Below are 24,309 nucleotides of genomic sequence, written 5' to 3'. Positions count from 1 at the left end.
TTAAAAATAAAAATTGGACCTAATTTGGGATTTCTCTCGAAAATCCCCATTCTTGAGAAAATAAATGTACAGTAGAGCGTCGATTATCCGAACGTCGATCAACCGAACGACCGCTTATTCGAACTATCGACTCCCGCGTCCCGCACTCGAATACCGAGCAAGCGTTAGTAATTGACGCTTAAAATATCTTCAATTTTCTTCAATATTGTATCCATAAATAATTATGTTGTTGCAAAGACTGCACTTTTTTGTTTAGTTGCTAGTTGTCATTATCAAGATATAAATAAATATGTAGGTATATAAATATGGCTTTTATTCACTTGTGGATAAATATGTATGACTATAAATATGTATCAATATATTGTAGTTCGATTATCCGAACAAATCGGTTTTCCGAACACCTATGTCCCCCAATTAGTTCGGATAATCGACGCTCTACTGTATTTCAACCTAATCCAAATGTATAATTACAATATGATTGTAATAAAAACTACTTACCAAATTAGAATGAGTTTTCCTTGTCCAAAATAGTCCAAAAGTCCAAAAATATAGGTATATGAAAACTATGTAAAATGGCAGTATAACTATTAACTAACTTTTGTTTGTTGTTTCTTTTCACACAAATTTTAAAACGCAAAAACCATAAATAATCTAACTACAGCTGTGCCACAGCCGCCATATTGAATAATTTTTGACATGTCATTTGAACATCCAATCAGAACAAAGTTATAATGCGCATGCGCCGGGATCATAGGTTTTAACATATAAAAATTCACCCTCATATCGCCGGTAAAGAAGTATAACTTCAAAAAGAAAAGTGTAACAATAAAATGTCCCAGTATTATTATTTTATATAATAAACTAGCTGACCCGGCAGACTTCGTACTGCCTCAATAGATAAGAACAAACTTTTGTAAACAATAAACTTAAAATAAACAAAAGGAATTCGTAATTAATAAACAAAAAATGCTCGATGTAAATGAGTTTTTATTATTATTTTTAATGAATTACACATAATGTTTGAAGTAATAAAGTTTAGTTAGAAAAAATTTGCAGTGCAACAGTTGCAATCTTAAATTTGTTTTTCTTGTAATGAATATAACAGCTTTATTTTATTTACATTCAAAAAAAACCTGTATTTGTAATTGGGTTCGTGGTTGTCTAACTATATAGGTGTTGAAAAATAAAATAAAATTAAAATTAAATATCATTAAATAAAATGAAACAAAATTTCGTAAAATTGAATAAAAGTCAATAAAAATAAATAAAACTGAATAAACTTAAATAAAAATAATAAATAAATTTAAAAAAATAATAAAATTTAAAAAAAAATAAATAGAATCTAATAAAAATAATTAAAATTTAATAAAATGAAACAAAATTAATTAAAATTAAATAAAATTTTATAATTTGCTGCTTGTTCTTTTTGTTTGCTCAGAACTTTTCTTCTGCTTGCCTTTCGTCAGAAAAGTTCGGTAGAGATATTTTTTGAAAGTCTCGAAAAATTAAGAAATTCATATTTTGCCCAAATTAAGTCCAAAAGTTAAACAGTTGCACTTTTTTTCGATGAAATTTGTTGCTCGTTCTTCTTCTGTCTTAATATTTCTAAGGCTAAAGATATTGTATTTTGGACACCGATTGACCTAGAAAAAAATTTAGTAAGTTTCTGTTCGGAGTTCAGCAAGGAGTACATCGAATTAATTTCATATTTTTCACGTCACTATTGTGAGAGTTATGACGTCACACGCAACCCCCTTATGACGTAGAGGTATAAAATATCGACATAAACCTACTCCCAGTCCGGTCGAACATAGCTGCCAAATTTCATAAATATCGGTCAAGTCGTTTCGGAGGAGTATGGCAACAAACACTGTAAAATGAGCATTTTATACAGATAGCTGTAAAAATTTTGGTGGCTACTAAAATGACAATATAAAACCGTATAAACCTTCCCTGAACTTCCACAAATAATTCAACATCAAAATTAGCCAAATCGGTCCACACATTCTCGAGTTTTAGCGAGACTAACGCACAGCAATAGATTTTTATATATAAAATGCAAAATTTTAGATGGCTATTAAAAAATAACGGTCGAAGATAGAAAAGTGAAAATTTAGGGTTGTATTTACCTTTGCCTTCCACATCACATAAAATTAAGAAAAAACAGTTTGACCAAAAAAATAAAAAAATATTTTAGGGTGGCAGCCCCCGTTACGACGTACGGATATGCAAAATACATAACAACCTATTCTCGGTCCGGTCAAATACACGTGGAAAATTTCATAAAAATCTATTCAGTCGTTCTCGAGTTATGTGTTGGTAACTGTCACGACTTTCTTTTGTTTATATAGATGTAAAATATTTAAATGGCCATTAAAAAATAACGGTTAGTGCTGGAAAAGTGAAAATTTAGTGTTGTATGTATCTTTACGTTCCACATCATATGAAATTAAAAAAAAAAGAGTTTCGCTGAAAAAATAGAAATAAATATAAGGGTGGCAAGCCCCCTTAAGACGCACGGGTATGAAATATAGATAACAACCTACTACCGGTCCGGTCGAGTACACTTGCAAACTTTCATAAAAATCGGTCAAGTCGTTTCGGAGGAGTATGGCAACAAACACTGTAAAAAGAGCATTTTATACATATAGCTGTAAAAATTTTGGTGGCTACTAAAATGACAATATAAAACCGTATAAACCTTCCCTGAACTTCCACAAATAATTCAACATCAAAATTAGCCAAATCGGTCCACACATTCTCGAGTTTTAGCGAGACTAACGCACAGCAATAGATTTTTATATACAGGGTGGGGCATTAGTGTGACAAAGTCCAATTACTCGTTTGTCGTAAGAGATACGAAAAAAAGTTATTTAAGTAAAAGTTGGGGCAGACATAGTATCATATTTTAAAAATATTTTCAAATATACAGGGGTGTCCGTATTGACAGGGTGACACAAACTTATGTTTTTTTAAATGGAACACCCTGTATATTTTTACATTTTTGAATTATCCTCGATGTTTCCTTTCTTAAAATATATGGTTTTGTAATATTATACGAGGTAGTTTAAAAGTTAATTAAGTTTTTTTGTTAATTTCGTAGCAAAATCTACACCCTGTAGAATTGTAGTGATTTGACATCAAATTTTCTATTTACATTCAAACGATTTTTAGTATAGTCTACTACTGTTAATCATTAATAGTATAGCGAAATTTTTAATTTTAGTATACAGGGTGGGTCGAAACTCGGAATGAGTATTTTCTGAGTTTTCTTAAATGGAACACCCTGTATTTTAGTATTGTAATGAAGTTACATTTTATGGTACTTTTTTATTTCTTAAGCATTCCCTATACCTAAGTGCTTTAATTTGTAAGTTATTCGTCATTCTTTAAGCAAACATTAATTGCAACAAAAATTACGTAAAATTTCATTAGGTTAGGTAGCCGTGAAAATATCCAATCAAAAGTAATTTTTCGAAAAAAAATACATAATAATCTAGCCTGATCCTTAATTTATTAATATTGGATGAGATATCTAAATAGATTCGTAGTTAAAGTTGTTGGTGCTTAAAATATGAATCAAACATACAAAATTCTGCCTAGTTGGCTATGACACAAAATTTGCTTAAATATTTGACATTATGCTATTTATATAGTTCCAGTTGATTTGATACCATTACTAATATTAATTTTTCTAATGAGGAACGGATTAAAATGACTTTGTGCTAGGAGAGTATAACAAAAATGAGCTACTTGCAATAAAAATTTATCATCAGCAATTCCCTGATAGACGACAACCAAAAAGAGAAACTTTTGAAAGTATACTAAAACGGTTTCAACAGACTAGATACTTAGATTGTAAGAACGATTGTACTAATATGCAGATCCTCAGTGACACTAAGGATTACATTTAATTGCTGTTTTCTTCACTTACAATAGTTTTTATTCGAGCAGATTTATCATAATCTAAGTGATCAGTCCGTTGAAACCGTTCTAGTATATTTTTAAACGTTTCTCTTCTTAGTTGTCGTCTATCAGGGAATTTCTGATGAAAAATTCTTATTGCTAGTAGCACATTTTTGTTATATTCCACTAGCACCAAAATCTTATTAATCAGTTTCTCATAAGAAAAATACATATTAGTAATGATAACAAAGCAACTGGATCTATAAAAATAGTATAATGTCAAATTTTAAAGGAAATTTAGTGTCATAGCCGACTAGGTAGAATATTGTATGTTTTTATTAATATTTTGCGCACCAACAACCTTAACTACGAATTTATTTGGATATTTCATCCAATAGTACTAAATTAAGGATCAGACAAGATTATGATGTATTTTCTTTTCCAAAAATTATTTTTGATTAAATATTTTCACAGCCACCTAATAAAATTTCACGTACTTTTTCTTACAATTAATGTTTGGCTTAAAGAATCACGAATAACTTACAAATTAAAGCACTCAGGTATAGGGAATGCTTAAGAAATAAAAAAGTATCATAAAATATCATTTCATTACAATATTTAAATATAGGGTGTTCCATTTAAGAAAACTCAGAAAATACTCATTCCGAGTTTCGACCCACCCTGTATACTAAAATTAAACATTTCGCTATACTGTTAATGTTTAACAATAGTAGACTATATTAAAAATCGTTTGAACATAAAATAACAATTTGGTGTCAAATCACTAAAATTCTACAGGGTGTAGATTTTGCTAAGAAATTAACAAAAAAACGTAATTAACTTTTAAACTACCTCGTATAATATTACAAAACCATATATTTTAAGAAAGGAAACATCGAGGAGAATCCAAAAATGTAAAAATATACAGGATATTCCATTAAAAAAAAACATAAGTTTGTGTCGCCCTGTCAATACGGACGACCCTGTATATTTAAAAATATTTTTAGATTATGGTACTATGTGTGCCCCAACTTTTACCTAAATAACTTTCTTTCGTATCTCTTACGACAAATGAGTAATTGGACTTTGTCACACTAATGCCCCACCCTGTATAAGATGCAAAATTTTAGATGGCTATTAAAAAATAACGGTCGAAGATAGAAAAGTGAAAATTTAGGGTTGTATTTACCTTTGCCTTACACATCACATAAAATTAAGAAAAAACAGTATGACCAAAAAAATAAAAAAATATTTTAGGGGGGTAGCCCCCGTTACGACGTACGGATATGCAAAATACATAACAACCTATTCTCGGTCCGGTCAAATACACGTGGAAAATTTCATAAAAATCTATTCAGTCGTTCTCGAGTTATGTGTTGGTAACTGTCACGACTTTCTTTTGTTTATATAGATGTAAAATATTTAAATGGCCATTAAAAAATAACGGTTAGTGCTGGAAAAGTGAAAATTTAGGGTTGTATGTATCTTTACGTTCCACATCATATGAAATTAAAAAAAAAGAGTTTCGCTGAAAAAATAGAAATAAATATAAGGGTGGCAAGCCCCCTTAAGACGCACGGGTATGAAATATAGATAACAACCTACTACCGGTCCGGTCGAGTACACTTGCAAACTTTCATAAAAATCGGTCAAGTCGTTTCGGAGGAGTATGGCAACAAACACTGTAAAAAGAGCATTTTATACATATAGCTGTAAAAATTTTGGTGGCTACTAAAATGACAATATAAAACCGTATAAACCTTCCCTGAACTTCCACAAATAATTCAACATCAAAATTAGCCAAATCGGTCCACACATTCTCGAGTTTTAGCGAGACTAACGCACAGCAATAGATTTTTATATATAAGATGCAAAATTTTAGGTGGCTATTAAAAAATAACGGTCGAAGATAGAAAAGTGAAAATTTAGGGTTGTATTTACCTTTGCCTTCCACATCACATAAAATTAAGAAAAAACAGTTTGACCAAAAAAATAAAAAAATATTTTAGGGGGGCAGCCCCCGTTACGACGTACGGATATGCAAAATACATAACAACCTATTTTCGGTGCGGTCAAATACACGTGGAAAATTTCATAAAAATCTATTCAGTCGTTCTCCCAAGTAGCAATTTGTCGACGCGACAACGTTGTCTACCGCGTGGCAACGTTTTGTTACAACGTAGTTATTGCCTAGAAGACGACCCAATTCTGCACTAATTTGGTGGACGATTTTTGAGTTGTCTTGACGTTGCCTAGGCAACCTTAAGCGTTGCATAAGACAACTGAAGCGACTATAAAAGTGCCTGCGTGCAATGGTTGCTCAAAGAGTCGGACTGGTTATGTTTTTTTACCTATATAAAAAGTAAACTATTTTGACATCATAGCAGGTATTTAAATTTATATAATTACATAAATAAGGACTTAAACAAAATTACCTGATGTGAAATTTATAAACGCATCTCAGATTACCGTCAAATATGGATATTCCACCTTTAAAAAACACACGCGCTCATTTTTTATCACCTTTTTAACAAAAAATATGTAAATTTAAAAAATCTAATTTTAATATAAAAGCCAGAATTTATGTTAAAGATGTTTTGTATAAATTTAATGTATTGATGGTGCTTTTAAAGGTATTAGAAAATGCCTGCATTTTTTATATTTTGTGTTTTTATTTTCTTTACATCCCAAAAAAACCAAAATGGTGCATTAAACAACATTACCAATATTACTTAAAATATACCTTATTACCAACCATAGACGGATGATACAACCGAGAAGTCTAATCGCCGACCAAACACGGCCTGGACCGACTATCCCAACCACTTTAGAACGCACTCTCTTATTGGGTGACAGAGGTCATGTGACCAGTGCAATGAAGTGCATCATTCTCCTTAACAGCGTTGCCACATTTAGTAGATATCTACTGTTTTGGTATATTTTTGATATTATTTAAAAAATTCTAGTAGGCAATGTTTTTTATTAGATGTTTGGTATATTTCAATATTTTGTTATCACTAAAATAAAATTTGCTTTTTAATAGTATTCACCCCATTTCTAAATTAATTTTCAGACATTTTGTTACAATTTCCCAATGTCATTACCGAAAATAAGATTCAGGACGTAGATGATGATAATAGATGGACAGAGAATAGACAAGGCGGAAACGGCGGGTTCGTTGGGAAAATATTCCCATGAGATATTTTTGCATAATCACATTCGTGAGACATCCCAGAATAAGGTTCAAGAAGTCGCCCACGAGAAAAGTGGGCCAATTTTTTTTTAACAATTTTTTTTAATCAAATTGCAAAAATTAAATACGTTGGCCCGGACTAATTTTTTTTAGATTTTTTGGACCATTCTGGACAAAAAAGGTCTCTTATAATTTTTCTCTTAAGTTGATCTTTTTCGAGTTAGAAGCAAGTTAAAATTTGAAAAACGCGAAAATGGCCATGTTTAAGGCTTAATAAGTCTGTCAAAAATTATTATTTTGAAAGTCAGAAAGTGACTAAATCAAAGTTTAAAGTCACCGTTACATGATCCCGAAGAAATCTGTTTCATTAATTTACTACTAAGCTGTTATTTTTAATTAATAACAATGAGTGGTTGTATCGTATTGACGCTGCTGTAAATGTGAGTGCGAGGACTGCTGGAATAGCTTCTCTCTCGCACTCAACATTTACAGCCCCGCACACGTGAATGGCGCTTATTATTATTACTTAAAAATAACAGCTTAGTAATAAAATAATGACAAAAATTTCTTCAGGATCTTGTAGGGGGGCTTCAAACTTTGATTTAGTCATATATTGACTTTCATAATAATAACTTTTAACCGAGTTATTAAGCCTTGAAAATCGTCATTTTTCGTTTTTTTCAATTTTAAATTGCTTATAAGTCGAAAACGATCAACTTTAGAGAAAAATTATTAGAGACCTTTTTTGTCCAGAATGGTCCAAAAAATTAAAGAAAAAATTGCTCGGGCCAAAAATATTGATTCTTGCAATTTGATTAAAAAAAAATTGTTAAAAAAAATTGGCCCACTTTTCACTTGGGCGACTTCTTGAACCTTATTCTGGGATGTCTCACGAATGTGATTATGCAAAAAAAATTTATGGGAATATTTTTCCCTTCGAACCCGCCGTTTTCGCCTTGTCTAGAAATGAAACTGGTAAATACCAGATCTAAATAAGGAGATCTTCATATAATTGGTTTGGAGAATTTTCAAAATGATTGTAAGTTTCATAATCAGTTTTTTAAATTTTAAGTAAGTTGGTACCTCTACCTTTATCACAATTCATATATGGGTAAATGTCAACTTTAAAGTGAACTTTACTTAATGTTTACTTTAAGTTGATTATGAAATCGGGCGATTTTGACAGGTAACCGTTAACACAGATTTTACTGTATTTACAGGGCCTAAAAAGAATCTACTGATTTCTATTGATTTTTTGAAAGCAAAACTACTATCCGCTGCAAGATAATTCGGATGGAATTCAGACAAAATATGTACAAAAAGTACATATTTTGTCGGAGTTTCAGCCAAATTATCTTGCAACGGATATAGTACTGAAAGAGTAAGAACTGGCCTGGCAACCCTGTCTAGCAAAGCTGATACAAAGATTAGAGCTTATCAAATCTACTGATAAAACAATGGACAATGGAGAAACCAGCTAATAAAAAACAAATAAACAGGTTGTTAAATAAATCGAAAATTTCCAGCAAAATAAAATATAAAATAATAAGAAAAAAGTAAGGTTATAAAGTAAATTATTTTTTTGCTCCTGAAGTTGCCGTAAACGTGTCACATATCTATAGAACTATACGTAAAGGCCCTGTGGTCGTGAGAGACAACTAACTAGTCGGCCAGAAAACCCATGGGCGTAAATTAGTTTAGCATTATAACTTTTTAAGTAGTTGCGATTGTTGAAAAAACTTGACTGTGATATGTAGTTGTCACAATAGTAATAACTTAGTTGCCCATATAACTAAAGATATTACTTAACGTTGTAACATCGTAATGTCAGTCGGGTTAGGGGTCGTTGGCCGAAACAACTGAAAATGCACTCGGGCAACGTTATATACAGTGCATTTGTTTGTACTGACAACCAATGCGTCGAAAAATTGCTACTTGGGCTCGAGTTATGTGTTGGTAACTGTCACGACTTTCTTTTGTTTATATAGATGTAAAATATTTAAATGGCCATTAAAAAATAACGGTTAGCGCTGGAAAAGTGAAAATTTAGGGTTGTATGTATCTTTACGTTCCACATCATATGAAATTAAAAAAAAAAGACTTTCTCTGAAAAAATAGAAATAAATATAAGGGTGGCAAGCCCCCTTAAGACGCACGGGTATGAAATATAGATAACAGCCTACTACCGGTCCGGTCGAGTACACTTGCAAACATTCATAAAAATCGGTCAAGTCGTTTCGGAGGAGTATAGCAACAAACACTGTAAAAAGAGCATTTTATACATATAGCTGTAAAAATTTTGGTGGCTACTAAAATGACAATATAAAACCGTATAAACCTTCCCTGAACTTCCACAAATAATTCAACATCAAAATTAGCCAAATCGGTCCACACATTCTCGAGTTTTAGCGAGACTAACGCACAGCAATAGATTTTTATATATAAGATGCAAAATTTTAGATGGCTATTAAAAAATAACGGTCGAAGATAGAAAAGTGAAGATTTAGGGTTGTATTTACCTTTGCCTTCCACATCACATAAAATTAAGAAAAAACAGTTTGACCAAAAAAATAAAAAAATATTTTAGGGGGGCAGCCCCCGTTACGACGTACGGATATGCAAAATACATAACAACCTATTCTCGGTCCGGTCAAATACACGTGGAAAATTTCATAAAAATCTATTCAGTCGTTCTCGAGTTATGTGTTGGTAACTGTCACGACTTTCTTTTGTTTATATAGATGTAAAATATTTAAATGGCCATTAAAAAATAACGGTTAGTGCTGGAAAAGTGAAAATTTAGGGTTGTATGTATCTTTACGTTCCACATCATATGAAATTAAAAAAAAAAGAGTTTCTCTGAAAAAATAGAAATAAATATAATGGTGGCAAGCCCCCTTAAGACGCACGGGTATGAATTATAGATAACAACCTACTACCGGTCCGGTCGAGTACACTTGCAAACTTTCATAAAAATCGGTCAAGTCGTTTCGGAGGAGTATGGCAACAAACACTGTAAAAAGAGCATTTTATACATATAGCTGTAAAAATTTTGGTGGCTACTAAAATGACAATATAAAATCGTATAAACCTTCCCTGAACTTCCACAAATAATTCAACATCAAAATTAGCCAAATCGGTCCACACATTCTCGAGTTTTAGCGAGACTAACGCACAGCAATAGATTTTTATATATAAGATGCAAAACTTTAGATGGCTATTAAAAAATAACGGTCGAAGATAGAAAAGTGAAAATTTAGGGTTGTATTTACCTTTGCCTTCCACATCACATAAAATTAAGAAAAAACAGTTTGACCAAAAAAATAAAAAAATATTTTAGGGCGGCAGCCCCCGTTACGACGTACGGATATGAAAAATACATAACAACCTATTCTCGGTCCGGTCAAATACACGTGGAAAATTTCATAAAAATCTATTCAGTCGTTCTCGAGTTATGTGTTGGTAACTGTCACGACTTTCTTTTGTTTATATAGATGTAAAATATTTAAATGGCCATTAAAAAATAACGGTTAGTGCTGGAAAAGTGAAAATTTAGGGTAGTATGTATCTTTACGTTCCACATCATATGAAATAAAAAAAAAGAGTTTCTCTGAAAAAATAGAAATAAATATAAGGGTGGCAAGCCCCCTTAAGACGCACGGGTATGAAATATAGATAACAACCTACTACCGGTCCGGTCGAGTACACTTGCAAACTTTCATAAAAATCGGTCAAGTCGTTTCGGAGGAGTATGGCAACAAACACTGTAAAAAGAGCATTTTATACATATAGCTGTAAAAATTTTGGTGACTACTAAAATGACAATATAAAACCGTATAAACCTTCCCTGAACTTCCACAAATAATTCAACATCAAAATTAGCCAAATCGGTCCACACATTCTCGAGTTTTAGCGAGACTAACGCACAGCAATAGATTTTTATATATAAGAAGATGCAAAACATTAGATGGCTATTAAAAAATAACGGTCGAAGATAGAAAAGTGAAAATTTAGGGTTGTATTTACCTTTGCCTTCCACATCACATAAAATTAAGAAAAAACAGTTTGACCAAAAAAATAAAAAAATATTTTAGGGGGGCAGCCCCCGTTACGACGTACGGATATGAAAAATACATAACAACCTATTCTCGGTCCGGTCAAATACACGTGGAACATTTCATAAAAATATATTCAGTCGTTCTCGAGTTATGTGTTGGTAACTGTCACGACTTTCTTTTGTTTATATAGATGTAAAATATTTAAATGGCCATTAAAAAATAACGGTTAGCGCTGGAAAAGTGAAAATTTAGGGTTGTATGTATCTTTACGTTCCACATCATATGAAATTAAAAAAAAAGAGTTTCTCTGAAAAAATAGAAATAAATATAAGGGTGGCAAGCCCCCTTAAGACGCACGGGTATGAAATATAGATAACAACCTACTACCGGTCCGGTCGAGTACACTTGCAAACTTTCATAAAAATCGGTCAAGTCGTTTCGGAGGAGTATGGCAACAAACACTGTAAAAAGAGCATTTTATACATATAGCTGTAAAAATTTTTTTGGCTACTAAAATGACAATATAAAACCGTATAAACCTTCCCTGAACTTCCACAAATAATTCAACATCAAAATTAGCCAAATCGGTCCACACATTCTCGAGTTTTAGCGAGACTAACGCACAGCAATAGATTTTTATATATAAGATGCAAAACTTTAGATGGCTATTAAAAAATAACGGTCGAAGATAGAAAAGTGAAAATTTAGGGTTGTATTTACCTTTGCCTTCCACATCACATAAAATTAAGAAAAAACAGTTTGACCAAAAAAATTAAAAAATATTTTAGGGGGGCAGCCCCCGTTACGACGTACGGATATGAAAAATACACAACAACCTATTCTCGGTCCGGTCAAATATACGTCTGACGTCACAGACCGTAGCCTCGCTGCAGGGTACCGTTTTTCTAGCCTCCAAGAAAATCAACATTATGAACTCATTTATCTTAAAAAATATACATTTTTAAACAGTTTTATGATTGTTACGTTTTTATATACCTTGTAATCTATTGAATTTAACTATATTTAAAAATTAGTGAACATCCCTATTGATGATGATTTTGGGTAGTGAGGTTGACGTTTCTTTAAGGGCTTATCACTAACATATCATCGGCCACTGAAATAGCAAATTTTATTTACAAAACACAATCCTGTTAAAGAAAATTTCTATAAATTGCCCAAAGAATATAAAAAGTATCGAAAACCTCCAATTTTTACCCTCCGTAACTCTGGAACCGTTGATTTTATAACAATTATGTATACGACCTTTTTTATTTTAAATTTCACGTAAAACATTTTTGTATAGAACATTGTTTACGCTAAAGCATGGTTTTAGAAATATTGACGAAAAACGTAAAAATACTACTAATTTACCGAATTTTCCCCCATCTCCCCCTCCCCCAAACCGGACGCTCAAAATGGTGTAACTTTTTACTGAACAATGTGTGGACCATATAGAACAATTTAGTGTTGAAGGAAAACTTTTACTTTGGATGTCTGGGTTAGGCCTTTTTTAGATGAATTATACTATACTACCTCCGTTACTCTTGAAGCGTTCATTTTAGAAGAATTATGCATAGGACCTTTTTTATTTCAAATTTAATGTAGAACATTTTTGTATAGAAGGTTGTTCATGCTAAACCACATAGTTTTAGAAATATTGACGAAAAACGTAAGAAACTACGAATTTACCGATTTCTCCCCCCCTCTCCCCCCCCCCCAAACCCGACGCTCAAAATGGTGTGACTTTTTTCTGAACATTATGTGGACCACATAGAACAATTTGGTGTTGGAGGATAACTTTCACTTTGGATGTCTGGGTTTGGGTCTAGTTATACCATACTATTTATCATACGAAATAATAATCATCTACATTCTCCTTTCAATATTCTTTAACATTTTAAAGCGGTTATTAAATGGAACATCTCGTCATCAATTCATCCCTATCTAAAAATACCCCTTTATCCTTCCATTGTGTCAGTGATGACACAATTTATGTTCATTTGCGTATTATTGGTGCAAATACATATCTGCATATACATACGATGCCTGATATCTAGTGCGGAACGTTTTCTTGAAACTGTGGCGAAGTGCAGACAATAGAAAATACAATTTGAATTCTGTTTGAAAAGAACATGTAATATATTGTTGTGTATGAAATAGAACTAAAATGATAAGGAGTGCATAGGAAAATGCGCCAGTGAGACGGTTTCGTGCTAAATTATGTATGTAGACGTCTCTAACAAATGTAATTATATTGGTATTTTTATTTGTTTGTAAGTATTTCCTATTTTAAAACATTTTTATTTATTATATACTTGGCTTGGTTGTTGTCAGGGTCTCCGCAAATTTTGTAATCCATTTTAAAAATAGTTCTAGGCTACCTAGGTACCTGAAATTTTCAGAATAGCTTAGAACTAGCTAAAAATGTAATATTTAACTGCTATTCCCAAGTAGCAATTTGTCGACGCGACAACGTTGTCTACCGCGTGGCAACGTTTTCTTACAACGTTGTTATTGCCTAAAAGACGACCCTATTCTGCACTGATTTGGTGGACGATTTTTGAGTTGTCTTGACGTTGCCTAGGCAACCTCCTGTTTAAGCAACATCGTTTCGTAACCGTTGCATAAGACAACTGAAGCGACTATAAAAAGCACCTGCGCGTGCAATGGTTGCTCAAGGAGTCAGACTAGTTATGTTTTTTTACCTATATTTTTAACATCTGTATGGTGAATGCGAAAACCAAAAAGTAAACTGTTTTGACATCGTATTGGGTATTTAAATTTATATGATATAAATACATAAAGGACTTATTACTTGATGTGAAATTTATAAACGCATCTCAGATTACTGTCAAATATGGATATTTCACCTTTAAAAAACACACGCGCTGCTTTTTTTATGACATTTTTGACAAAAAATATGCAAATTTAAAAAATCAAATTTTAATATAAAAGTCAAAATTTATGTTAAAGATGTTCTGTATAAATTTAATGTATTGATGGTGCTTTTAAAGTTATCAGAAAATGCCTGTATTTTTTATATTCTGTGTTTTCATTTTCTTTACATCCCAAAAATCTCAAGTAAAACCAAAATGGCGCATTAAACAATATTACCAATATTACTAAAAAATACCTAATTACCAACCTTAGACGGATAAGACAACTTAGAAGTCCAATCGCCAACCAAACCCGACCGCGCCGACTATCAAAACCATTTTAGAACGCACCCTCTTATTGGGTGACAGAGGTCATGTGACCAGTGTCAAAAGTGTGTCATTCTCATTAACAGCGTTGCCACATTTAGTAGATTTCTACTTTTTTGGTGGATTTTTGATATTTTTTAAAAAATTCTAGTAGGCAATATTTTTTAGTAGATTTTTGGTATATTTCAACAGAATTTGATCCATTTTTTTCGAATCATGAGGAAACTATAGTAAGTCTTTTTGAAAAATTTAAACGCAGAATGAAAGACTGCATTATTTAGAAAAACCAAAACGTTTCTTTTGAACGAGATATTTGGAATTAAAAGTCACTAAATTTTTTCTTTTTTTCACCCCTGTAACGTATTAAAATAAACATTATAGAAGTTTTCAGGGACTTTCGGTCCTCGGTAATAACGTAATCTTTCTTTGTGCGTTTAAATTTTTCAAAAATACTTATTAGTTTTAAGGATTCGCAAAAAACGAAAACATTTAAAATACATTGAACATTTTAACAGACGACATTTTGCGCCTATCCCCTCAAGGCCGCGTCTCGCCATCAAATAATTTGATCAAACAGTTTGAGCAAACTCCGGAAGTACGTCAAAGTGACGTCACAATTGAAGTTTTTTTGAAATCCTAAAAATCTGTGCTCTCACTATCAGTCTCAGTGGCGTCTCGTGATTTTTACAATAGGGGAGGCTATACCTAACTCTAAAATATCTAGACAAATTTGCACTAGCAAAAAAATGCGCCAAAAAATGTAATTTAAGGCCCCATCTTTTGACCATTTTTTATTTACATTTCATAATATCATCCTAATTCATAATTTCATGATATCATCATTTTAAAAATAGTTAGTCTAATAGTAAAAGTTTAATACCAAAGTTTGTGTCGTTTATTTGTTAACAATTCCATCTATTTGTAAATAGATACCTATGCATATCAAAATAAATACAGATTTGAAGTTTTGCAGTCCATACATGATGAAGCTTCAAATTTTTTAAGATACTCAACTGAATTTTTTTAATTCTAAACGCGGCCTACTACGAATTCAAAAACACGATAAATTACCGATATTTTGCTTTGAGTTAGAGATATCGGAAAAAGTTATTTGAGCAAGTTGTTCCAAATATTATTATAACCCCACATACCAAATTTCATAACAAAATTCACACTTTTAGATTTTTCATTATTTTTAGTCAGGACCCTAAAATTCGTTGTCCCGAGACGCTCCCAACCACCCAACGGAGCTGAGAAGCTATTCTGCCTCCCTTGGTATATCTCCGGGCAGCGTGTGATGGCGCCGTAGATGCCACTGTTAGGAGACCGGGTCTCCGTAAACGCCTGCTGCGCTGCACGGAGCATTAGCAACGGAGAATGCTGGGCTTATCGGCTCCGTTCGTGCATCTCGGGATAACCCAGGGTCCTGCCTACAATAATATGTAATAAAACTGAGACGCGATCATGCGTTCTAATGCTAATGCTCCGTACGTATGGATAATTAGTGATAATATGGAATTTACACGTTGTATAATAGTGAGAGTAATTGTTGTTTTCGCGATTCATGATAAACAAAACATTATAGAGTGTGTAAAAAATTTATGGGGAGGCTGAGCCTCCCTTGCCTCCTCTGACGAGCCGCCACTGATCAGTCTAGTTTGATCAAATTTTTTGTATTGAATTGTCTAACTTGTTTGTACTTTATTTAAAATTAAAATTTTTCATTATTATCCACAATGAACACTCAGGATGTGACGTCACTAACTGTCACTTTCAGTTTGCTCAAATTATTTGATGGTGGGACGCGGCCTTTAAGTTAGCTGTTGTTTTTATTATAAAAAATCCCAAATATATCCCAAAAATACTTAAGTATATTTTAGTTTTTAATTTAGTAGATTTTAGCTAAAACATGATAATTACCAGTTGGTGGTTTGGAATAATTAGGTTTCCAATTTTGTGGAATTGCTCTTGGGACATTTAGGACGGATGTGCATATCACTGTATTACTGTATATTTACATGGCCTAAAAAGAATCTACTGATTTTGTAAAAACAAAACTACTGAAAGAGTTAAAACTGACCTGGCAACCCTGTCTACCAAAGCAGATACAAAGGTGGTTATCAAATCTCAAATCTACTGATAAAACAATGGAATGGAAACCAGCTATTAAAAAAACAAATAAACCGGTTGTTAAATAAATCGAAAATTTCTATCAAAATAAAATATATAATAATTAGTTTAGCATTATAACATTTTTAAGTCGTTGCCATTGTTGAAAAAAACTGAAGTGTGATATGTAGTTGTCAAAATGGTAATAAATTAGTTGCCCGTATAACTACAGGTTGTAACATCGTAATGTCAGTCGGGGTAGCGGACTTTGACCGAAACAACTGAAAATGCTCTCGGGCAACGTTGTAGACAGTGCATTTGTTTGTACTGACAACCAATCCGTCGAAAAATTGCTACTTGGGTTGTACAGGGTGATTGATTAGTGGGGTAAAGCTCCGTAGATCCGTTATAGTAATAGATAGCGATAAAAGTTAATAACAAAAATTATAGCAAACTTTGAACTTCACACTACGAAATTAGTTAGAATGTTACAGGATGTTCGATAACATTGTGACAGATCAAAGTTATGTTTTTTTGAAATGGAACACCCTGTAGTTTATTTTATATTCAAAATCTTCTTAACTTCGCCATTACAAAAATATAAAAGTTTAGTATGTTGTACAGGGTATTTACAAAGTTATAACCAATTTTATATGAAAATCATAACAAGTTTAACTCCCTGTATAAATAAAAATAAGCACAATGGCAATGGTTTATTAATGCCATTTTTTTTATTTATTGTCAAAATTTTCATAAATAATCGATATTGCTAATTTTCTTTATATTGAATACAGGGTGAGTCAAAACGCAACTACATTATTTTTTCAGTAATTTTAAATGAAACACCCTGTATTTTATCACTATCGAAAAGAACCATTACCGTATTTTAATTTTTATATAACATTCCCTATGTTTAAATTTATTAGTTTTCGAGATATTTTCATTTTTCAGAGCAAATTATTAATTACGGGTCTAAATCTATCCAAATTTTAGGCAAGCCATGACTGAATTGTCTAAAACTGACAATTTATGATTACTGATTATCAATCTTTAATCAAAGTTGGTTACAATTTTTGTTATTAACTTTTATTGCTATCTATTACTACCCAGATAGCATGTAAACTTGTGGCAAGTTTGATTCTTCTTTGATTTTAAATTGCTGCGTCAAATATGACGAGGCAAATTTGTGTCAAGTTTGTTTCAATATTGTTATGACAAAGATGATGATTCAAGTTTGTAGCAACTTTGCTGCAAGCGTACAGTTGCAAAGCCATGTCACGCGTGCCATCTATTACACTTTACGGTCGGTTCGGTTCGGTTTCGTTCGTTACCCTGACTGATGTCACTTCCACGAAAACGAGAGTGTTGCCACCTGTGGTAAATTTCCATTTCTGCGAGAATTTTCAACATAAAAGGGAAAAAGTTAACTTATAAGGGAATCTTTGCTCCAGTCCAAATTGTAAAATATTTATAAAAATCAAAATATTTAAAAATAGTTCAACATATTTTCACAGATTTTTTAAATAGAAGCATAGGAGGGAATTTTATCATAAAAGTGGGAATTTTTAAGGTACGTTGAGGGAAAAAGCTTACTCGACAGCTGGCAACACGGGAAAAGTAACCTGCCATCCTGCCAAACGGTGATAATTTGTATCCTATCCTATGTTGATATTTTTCTTTGATTTGTTTACAACATTTACCGTACAATTAATAGGGCTTTTCATTCACAGTCATTTGTTTCGAGCTTCTGTCATGTGTCATCTAATATTAATATATCTAAGTCATACGTTATTGGTATATACAATCAGTGCCGTATTTCCCATTACGCAAATTACGCCTAGGCGTAAGGCGGCAAAACTGGGGAGGCGGCAAAATTTTAAACAATTATCAGGAAAACTCTTAAACTGAAATTATATACGGGGCCATCACCCAAAATCTATTTTACGTATAATACAGCTAAAAATGAATGAATGTTTGGTAGGTTTCCAATGAAATCTAAAGTCTCCGCCCCGCCGTAACATGGTCGGGCAGAAGTACAATTGTTGGGAATGATTATTTTATCTGACTGTAACAAAAGGATACCGCTTATCTGCCGCGCGATTGCCGCAAAGAAGCCGCTTTAGATAAGAGCCGCGCTACTGATAGTAGTCAAAGGAAGTCGTAAGTGAACGTCTCGATTTTTCTAGTAAACTACTTAACTACTGGAAATTCCTAGAACATTCAGGAAACCCTGCCGGTAGGTATATAAAGCGAACAGTTACAGCTGTGTGCTGTGTGCTATCACCAGACAGTTGAAGATATGAGTGAGAGAGTGACTAGCAGACAGATTGGCTAGACAGAGTGGTTTTAGTAGTGAGATAGTGTTAAGTAAGTGTTATTAGTTATTATTTGTAAAGAAGTAGAAGAGTGAAGAGTATTGAGTATTAGAAATCTGTAAATATTAGTAGGTAAATAGTGCAAGTATTGTTATACTTATAAGTGGACTTGTTGAAATAAAGAAGTAGTTTAAAGTTTTAAAGTGAGTTGTTGGTTTATTGAAGAACGAAGAACCCACGGAAAATACGACGGGTAAAAGTCGTAACAATATTCAATATTGTTCATCCCAGTCAGTTAGTTTAAACTGTTTAAAGTGTCGAGTCCAGTGTCGCAAAATTTTCAACACTATGAGTGACGGCGAAAACGATTAAGTGGAGCGCAATACAAGACGCTTGCTGAGGAAAAGCGGAGAAAACTTCATGCAGTTTTAGACAAAACAAAAAAATTAAACAACTATTTTTTAATTAAACCTACAACTAAGTACAACTTCCAAAGCCTAAAAACACATGATTCGGATTCGGAATCGGAGACTGTTACTGCTGTGTCTGCTGTACCTATACCACCAGATAATGCGGAAGCGATGGACACGGAGCCAAGTGAGAGTGAGTATCGATTATGTCATTATGTGAATAAATGTGTTTTTTAACTACATTGCTACTCTTTGACTCTTTGGGCATCCCTTTGGCTCTTTGGCATATTTTAAATTTTCATTTAAATGGAATGCCCTGATTCTGATTGCCCTGTATATTTTGGGCTGAAATGAAACATCATTTTCTCAATTTTCGACACTTATATGGTATCTTCGTTTCTTCGCAAGTAACTGTTAATAATTGTTAGTCCTATCAAAAAAAATCATTGGGGGTAACTTTAAAACGGTAAACACAAATTTTAAAATTACCATCTCGTTTATGATATGGGGGAAAATAAAAAAATTACAATTTTGAAATGACTTCATAAATCCTTAATTAGTAGAGTTACAAAAAAATGTTTGATGTAAAATTTTATTTACGAAAGTTTTACAATATTTTTAGTTTAGAGGCATATTCGCATATTTTATTGTTCTAGGGTCAGAATCTAAAATAGAAGCATCTGCATGTGCATCAGCTTCAGTAAATCCACAATGTTTACAAGCAGTTATCAGTAACGACCCTGCCGAATGGAAGGCCAACGATGCTACTATCGATTATTTGTTGTCCTTACCAAATGAAATATGCCAAAATACAGATGAGGATTTTTCACTAACAAAAACTGTTATTGGCAATAAGACACGGTATCTTACTAAGAACGTTTTCCGTCGGAAACTTGCCAATGAGGAAGAACAACCTCGTAGATACTTAATATATTCACCATCAAAGAAATCCCTGTTTTGCATTCCATGTCGTCTTTTCGGAGGAACCTCAAAAATGGCCACTGATGGCGTAAATGATTGGAGTAATGTAAATAAAATTTTGAATTTACATGAAAACTCCCACGAACACGCCAAATCCCAAGTAACCTTATTGCGGCGTCAACAAAAGCAAAACCAAATTGATTCATTGCTGTGTCAGCAAATAAGACTCGAAGAAGATTACTGGCGAAAAGTGTTAAAGCGGGTGGTTGCAGTGACTAAAAAATTGGCTTCCAGAGGTTTACCGTTTAGAGGAACAGTTGAAAAATTCGGCAATCCAAACAACGGAAACTTCATGATGTGTCTGGAGCTCATAGCGGAATTTGATCCGTTTTTAGCCACGCATGTATCTCAGCACGGAAATCCGGGAAGTGGTAAAACGTCATACCTCTCATCTACAATATGTGAAGAATTTATCGACTTAATGTCGACTGAGGTTCTGAATCACATTATGTCCGAAATTGGAAAGTCAAAATACTATTCAATTATAATTGACTCAACACCCGACATGGCACATATTGATCAATTATCCGTAATCATCAGATATGTTACAGAAAATGGAAAACCAGTAGAGCGCTTCGTTGGCTTTTTGCCAAATGTGGGACATAAATCTGAAGATATGGAAAATGCTGTAATTTCTAAATTGGAGAAGCACAATTTGGAATTAAAACATTGTCGAGGTCAGTCCTACGACAACGCTAGTAATATGTCCGGCTGTTACAGTGGTTTACAAGCAAGGATTTTGAAACGCAACCCGCTCGCTGATTACCTACCATGTGCCGCCCATTCATTGAATTTGGTTGGCGTCTGCGCTGCCGAATGTGCCGGAGAGGCTGTAAGGTTTTTTGAAACGGTGCAGAGCCTATATACTTTTTTCTCGGCGTCTACTCGTCGTTGGGAAATTCTACTTTCCAATTTAAAACCCGGCGCTAAAGTTCCAAAACGGGTCGACGGAACAAGATGGTCTGCACGCCATGATGCTTTAATGAGCTTACGCGGGAGCTGGAGCAATTATTTAAATGCTTTGACAACAATTGAAGAAGCGGTTTCAGAAAAACCAACGGTTCGAACGGAGGCAGCTGGGATTAAACGTCGCTTAAACCGTTTCGAATGTGCCTTCATGTCGGTTTTTTGGGAAGTGATATTGAGCGTTTCCATAAAACCAACAAAACTCTTCAGGGCGTCGATATCGATACTGGCGACGTAACTAGACTCTTTTTATCATTGATAAATTTTGTCAAATCTTTGCGAAATACTGCCATGTTTGAAACGTACATTGACAAAGCCAAAAATATTATGGATGAAAGATACGATGATGACCATCAAAGAAATCGGAGACGTAAACTTTTCCCAGATGAAAATAGGGATGGTGATACAATTCTGACAGGAAGGGAACAGCTAAAAGTGGACACATATTTTTCTATACTTGATAGGGTTTCAATGGAACTGAACAAAAGATATGAAGCATATGACAGTGTTTTCAAAAAATTTGGATTCTTTTACGTAATAAAAGAAAGTTCGCAAGAACAGTTAATCAAAAGTGCCAGGTACCTACAGGAATGTTATAAGGACGATCTGGAGGATGCGTTTCCAACAGAATGTTTGCATTTCTCGGAACTGTTAAAAGAAACAGACATAAAATACGAAAAATGCACTTTATCAAATATGCTCTCGCACATTCGACAATACAATTTGGAAGCAGTTTTCCCCAACGTTGAAATCGCCCTACGTATATTTGTTGCTATGGCTGTCACAGTTTGTTCGGCGGAGCGCTCATTTTCTACCCTCAAACGATTAAAGACGTATTTAAGATCAACAATGGAACAAGAGCGATTAAATGCATTGACAATTTTGACGATAGAATCTGATTTGACAACAAGCTTAGATTTTGATAATATTATAAACTCGTTTGAGGCTATGAAATCCCGGCGAAAACTAATATAATATTATTATAGTTCATATAGTTGTGAAAATAAATATTTAAATTTAAAATTCTGGTTTTATTGCTGTTTTTACCTAGCTAACCTAAGGGCGGCATTTTTTAACTGGCGTAGGGCGGAAAATTGGTAAATCCGGCACTGTATACAATGATACAAACCAAAGACGTATGACGTAGATATATTAATATTATGTGACACATGACAGAAGCTCGAAACAAATGACAATCGATGAAAAGCCCTATTATCCGAGACTATTACTTGAATTACTAAGCTGAAGCTTGTTTTCTTCAGTTTTTCATAGACCCACCTGCTTGTGGTGATTAGGTAAGTTTTTTTTATGTCTTTAGTAGCTTCTAACTGTATTTACATACATGCTATCCAAAATAAACATATTATAATTATTATTTATAAATAACTTTTAGGTTTTATTGTAAAATTGTTACTTTAACATGTTTGTATCTCTTTTAATAGCATATATTAATTCTGTTCACACATCAAGACTTTATAACAATTTCTTTTATTTGTTTCAGAGCTGAGACAAAACTGAGCATCGGAATCTGAAGCTAGCGGGTTTAATGTAAGTTCCAATAAATAATTTTAGACAATAGATTGTATTTTAGTTGAGTGATTACTGAATAAATAGTTATATAAAATGGTATTGTATTTTTTATTCACATTGTTTTATTCAAATTGTGGCTAGTATGTCAAAACAAACCTTAAGTAAGTTTGTATCAAGTTTGAAAAAACAAACTTCATGCAACAAAACAAAAACAAACCTTCAGCAAGTTTATTATATCAAGTTTGTATTAAGTTTGAAAAAACAAACTTCATGCAAGTTTGTCACACACCAACTAGCAAGTTTGATTTAAACTTGCTGCAAGCTTGCAAAATTGCCATGGCAAACCTGCAGCAAGCTTTCATGTTTGATGTATCAAACTTGTTGCAAGTTTGAAACAAGTTTATATTGCTATCTGGGTATAACGGATCTACGGAGCTTTACCCCACTAATCAATCACCCTGTATGGATAAATCGATTTTTTTTATTTCAAACTATTTTAAAAATGTGACTAATGCAATTATATTTTAAAGTACGTTAATAAATCGATATCTACGAATTGATGGTGGGTCAGTGGCATTAGACTGCAGATCGAGAGTTCCCTAGTTCGAACACGGCTGTTGCGTATCATTTTTTAATTTTTTTAATAAATAATTAAAAGTTGAATACTTAAAATTCATATTTTATAAGTTAATTATTATATATATGTACCATTTTAAACAACCGTGGTATTATAAAAAGTACTTTTTTATACTAGTGTAATTTTTGGAATTATAATTTTAACAGTTAATACACCTACTAAAAATTCATATTTTATTTCTTCGAAACATGTTGTGTCCTGTATATAACAAAACCGTGTTATTATAAAAAGTACTTTTTTATTATGGTGTAATTTTTGGAATTTTAAGTATTTTATATCGTCAAATTATTTTATATTCTCTCCTATAATCAAAACGTAAAAACGTTTTATTATAAAAAAAGAATGTGTGTGTACTTTGTACGCACGTAAGAAGATATTCTTCTATTATATAATAGGTAATTTAAACGAAGTAAATATACTTAAAAGGTTATTTCTATTTTATTTAAAAATTAAACTAACTTTCTTATCTACCACTTTCAAAAAATTTTTATTAAAACAACCAAAAATAAAAAAAATATGAATCGCCCAGGAATTGAACCCGCGTCATTCCAATCTCAGAGCTAACGCATTACCCACTACTCCAGCGAGGCCCTAGGAATTGACATGTAGGTTTGGGATATAATTACACAACACGGCGACATATAGTGTAAAAATGTTATGCTTACATAATATTTTATTATTTTACTACAGAGAAACACAAATCCAAAAACACAAGAATTATAATAAATAATACATTTCCTAAAAATACTAATATATTCTTCTAATGACTTATTTGCACGGTTACAGATACATACATACCTATCTTGAAAGATTAGCAATGAACTACATACTGTCAGAACTACATACTGTCAGTGTGCGCAGGCGCGCAGATCTATGTACAATTTTACCCTCAATCGATTCGCCGCTAAAGAAGAATATCTTCAAAAAGTTCTTTTTTATAAAAGTGTAATTATTTTAATTGTTTTTAATAACATTAAAATGTTAAATTTATGTTTTTAAAA

The 24,309-nt window shown here is 32.7% G+C and overlaps 1 protein-coding gene across 1 annotated transcript; it reads left to right on the top strand.

The window, feature by feature from the left end:
* The first annotated feature begins 19,166 nt into the window (after positions 1–19,166).
* Positions 19,167–22,770, top strand: LOC126887188 (zinc finger MYM-type protein 1-like). The gene is made up of 2 exons (XM_050654579.1): positions 19,167–19,387; positions 19,851–22,770. The coding sequence occupies exons 1-2, from the start codon at positions 19,366–19,368 to the stop codon at positions 21,377–21,379; spliced, it is 1,551 nt and encodes a 516-aa protein (XP_050510536.1). The 5' UTR covers positions 19,167–19,365; the 3' UTR covers positions 21,380–22,770.
* The last annotated feature ends 1,539 nt before the right edge of the window (positions 22,771–24,309 follow it).

The sequence above is a fragment of the Diabrotica virgifera genome, chromosome 6, assembly GCF_917563875.1.
Source record: "Diabrotica virgifera virgifera chromosome 6, PGI_DIABVI_V3a".
NCBI lineage: Eukaryota > Metazoa > Arthropoda > Insecta > Coleoptera > Chrysomelidae > Diabrotica > Diabrotica virgifera.
This window is presented reverse-complemented; position numbering and strand designations above follow the sequence as displayed.

What these genes read in the sequence shown, in the direction of transcription:
- LOC126887188 (XM_050654579.1), top strand. Translation starts at nt 19,366, where the DNA reads ATGGACACGGAGCCAAGTGAGA. An exon ending in GGACACGGAGCCAAGTGAGA is followed by an intron (nt 19,388 to 19,850) that starts GTGAGTATCGAT and finishes TTATTGTTCTAG; the next exon opens with GGTCAGAATCTAAAATAGAA.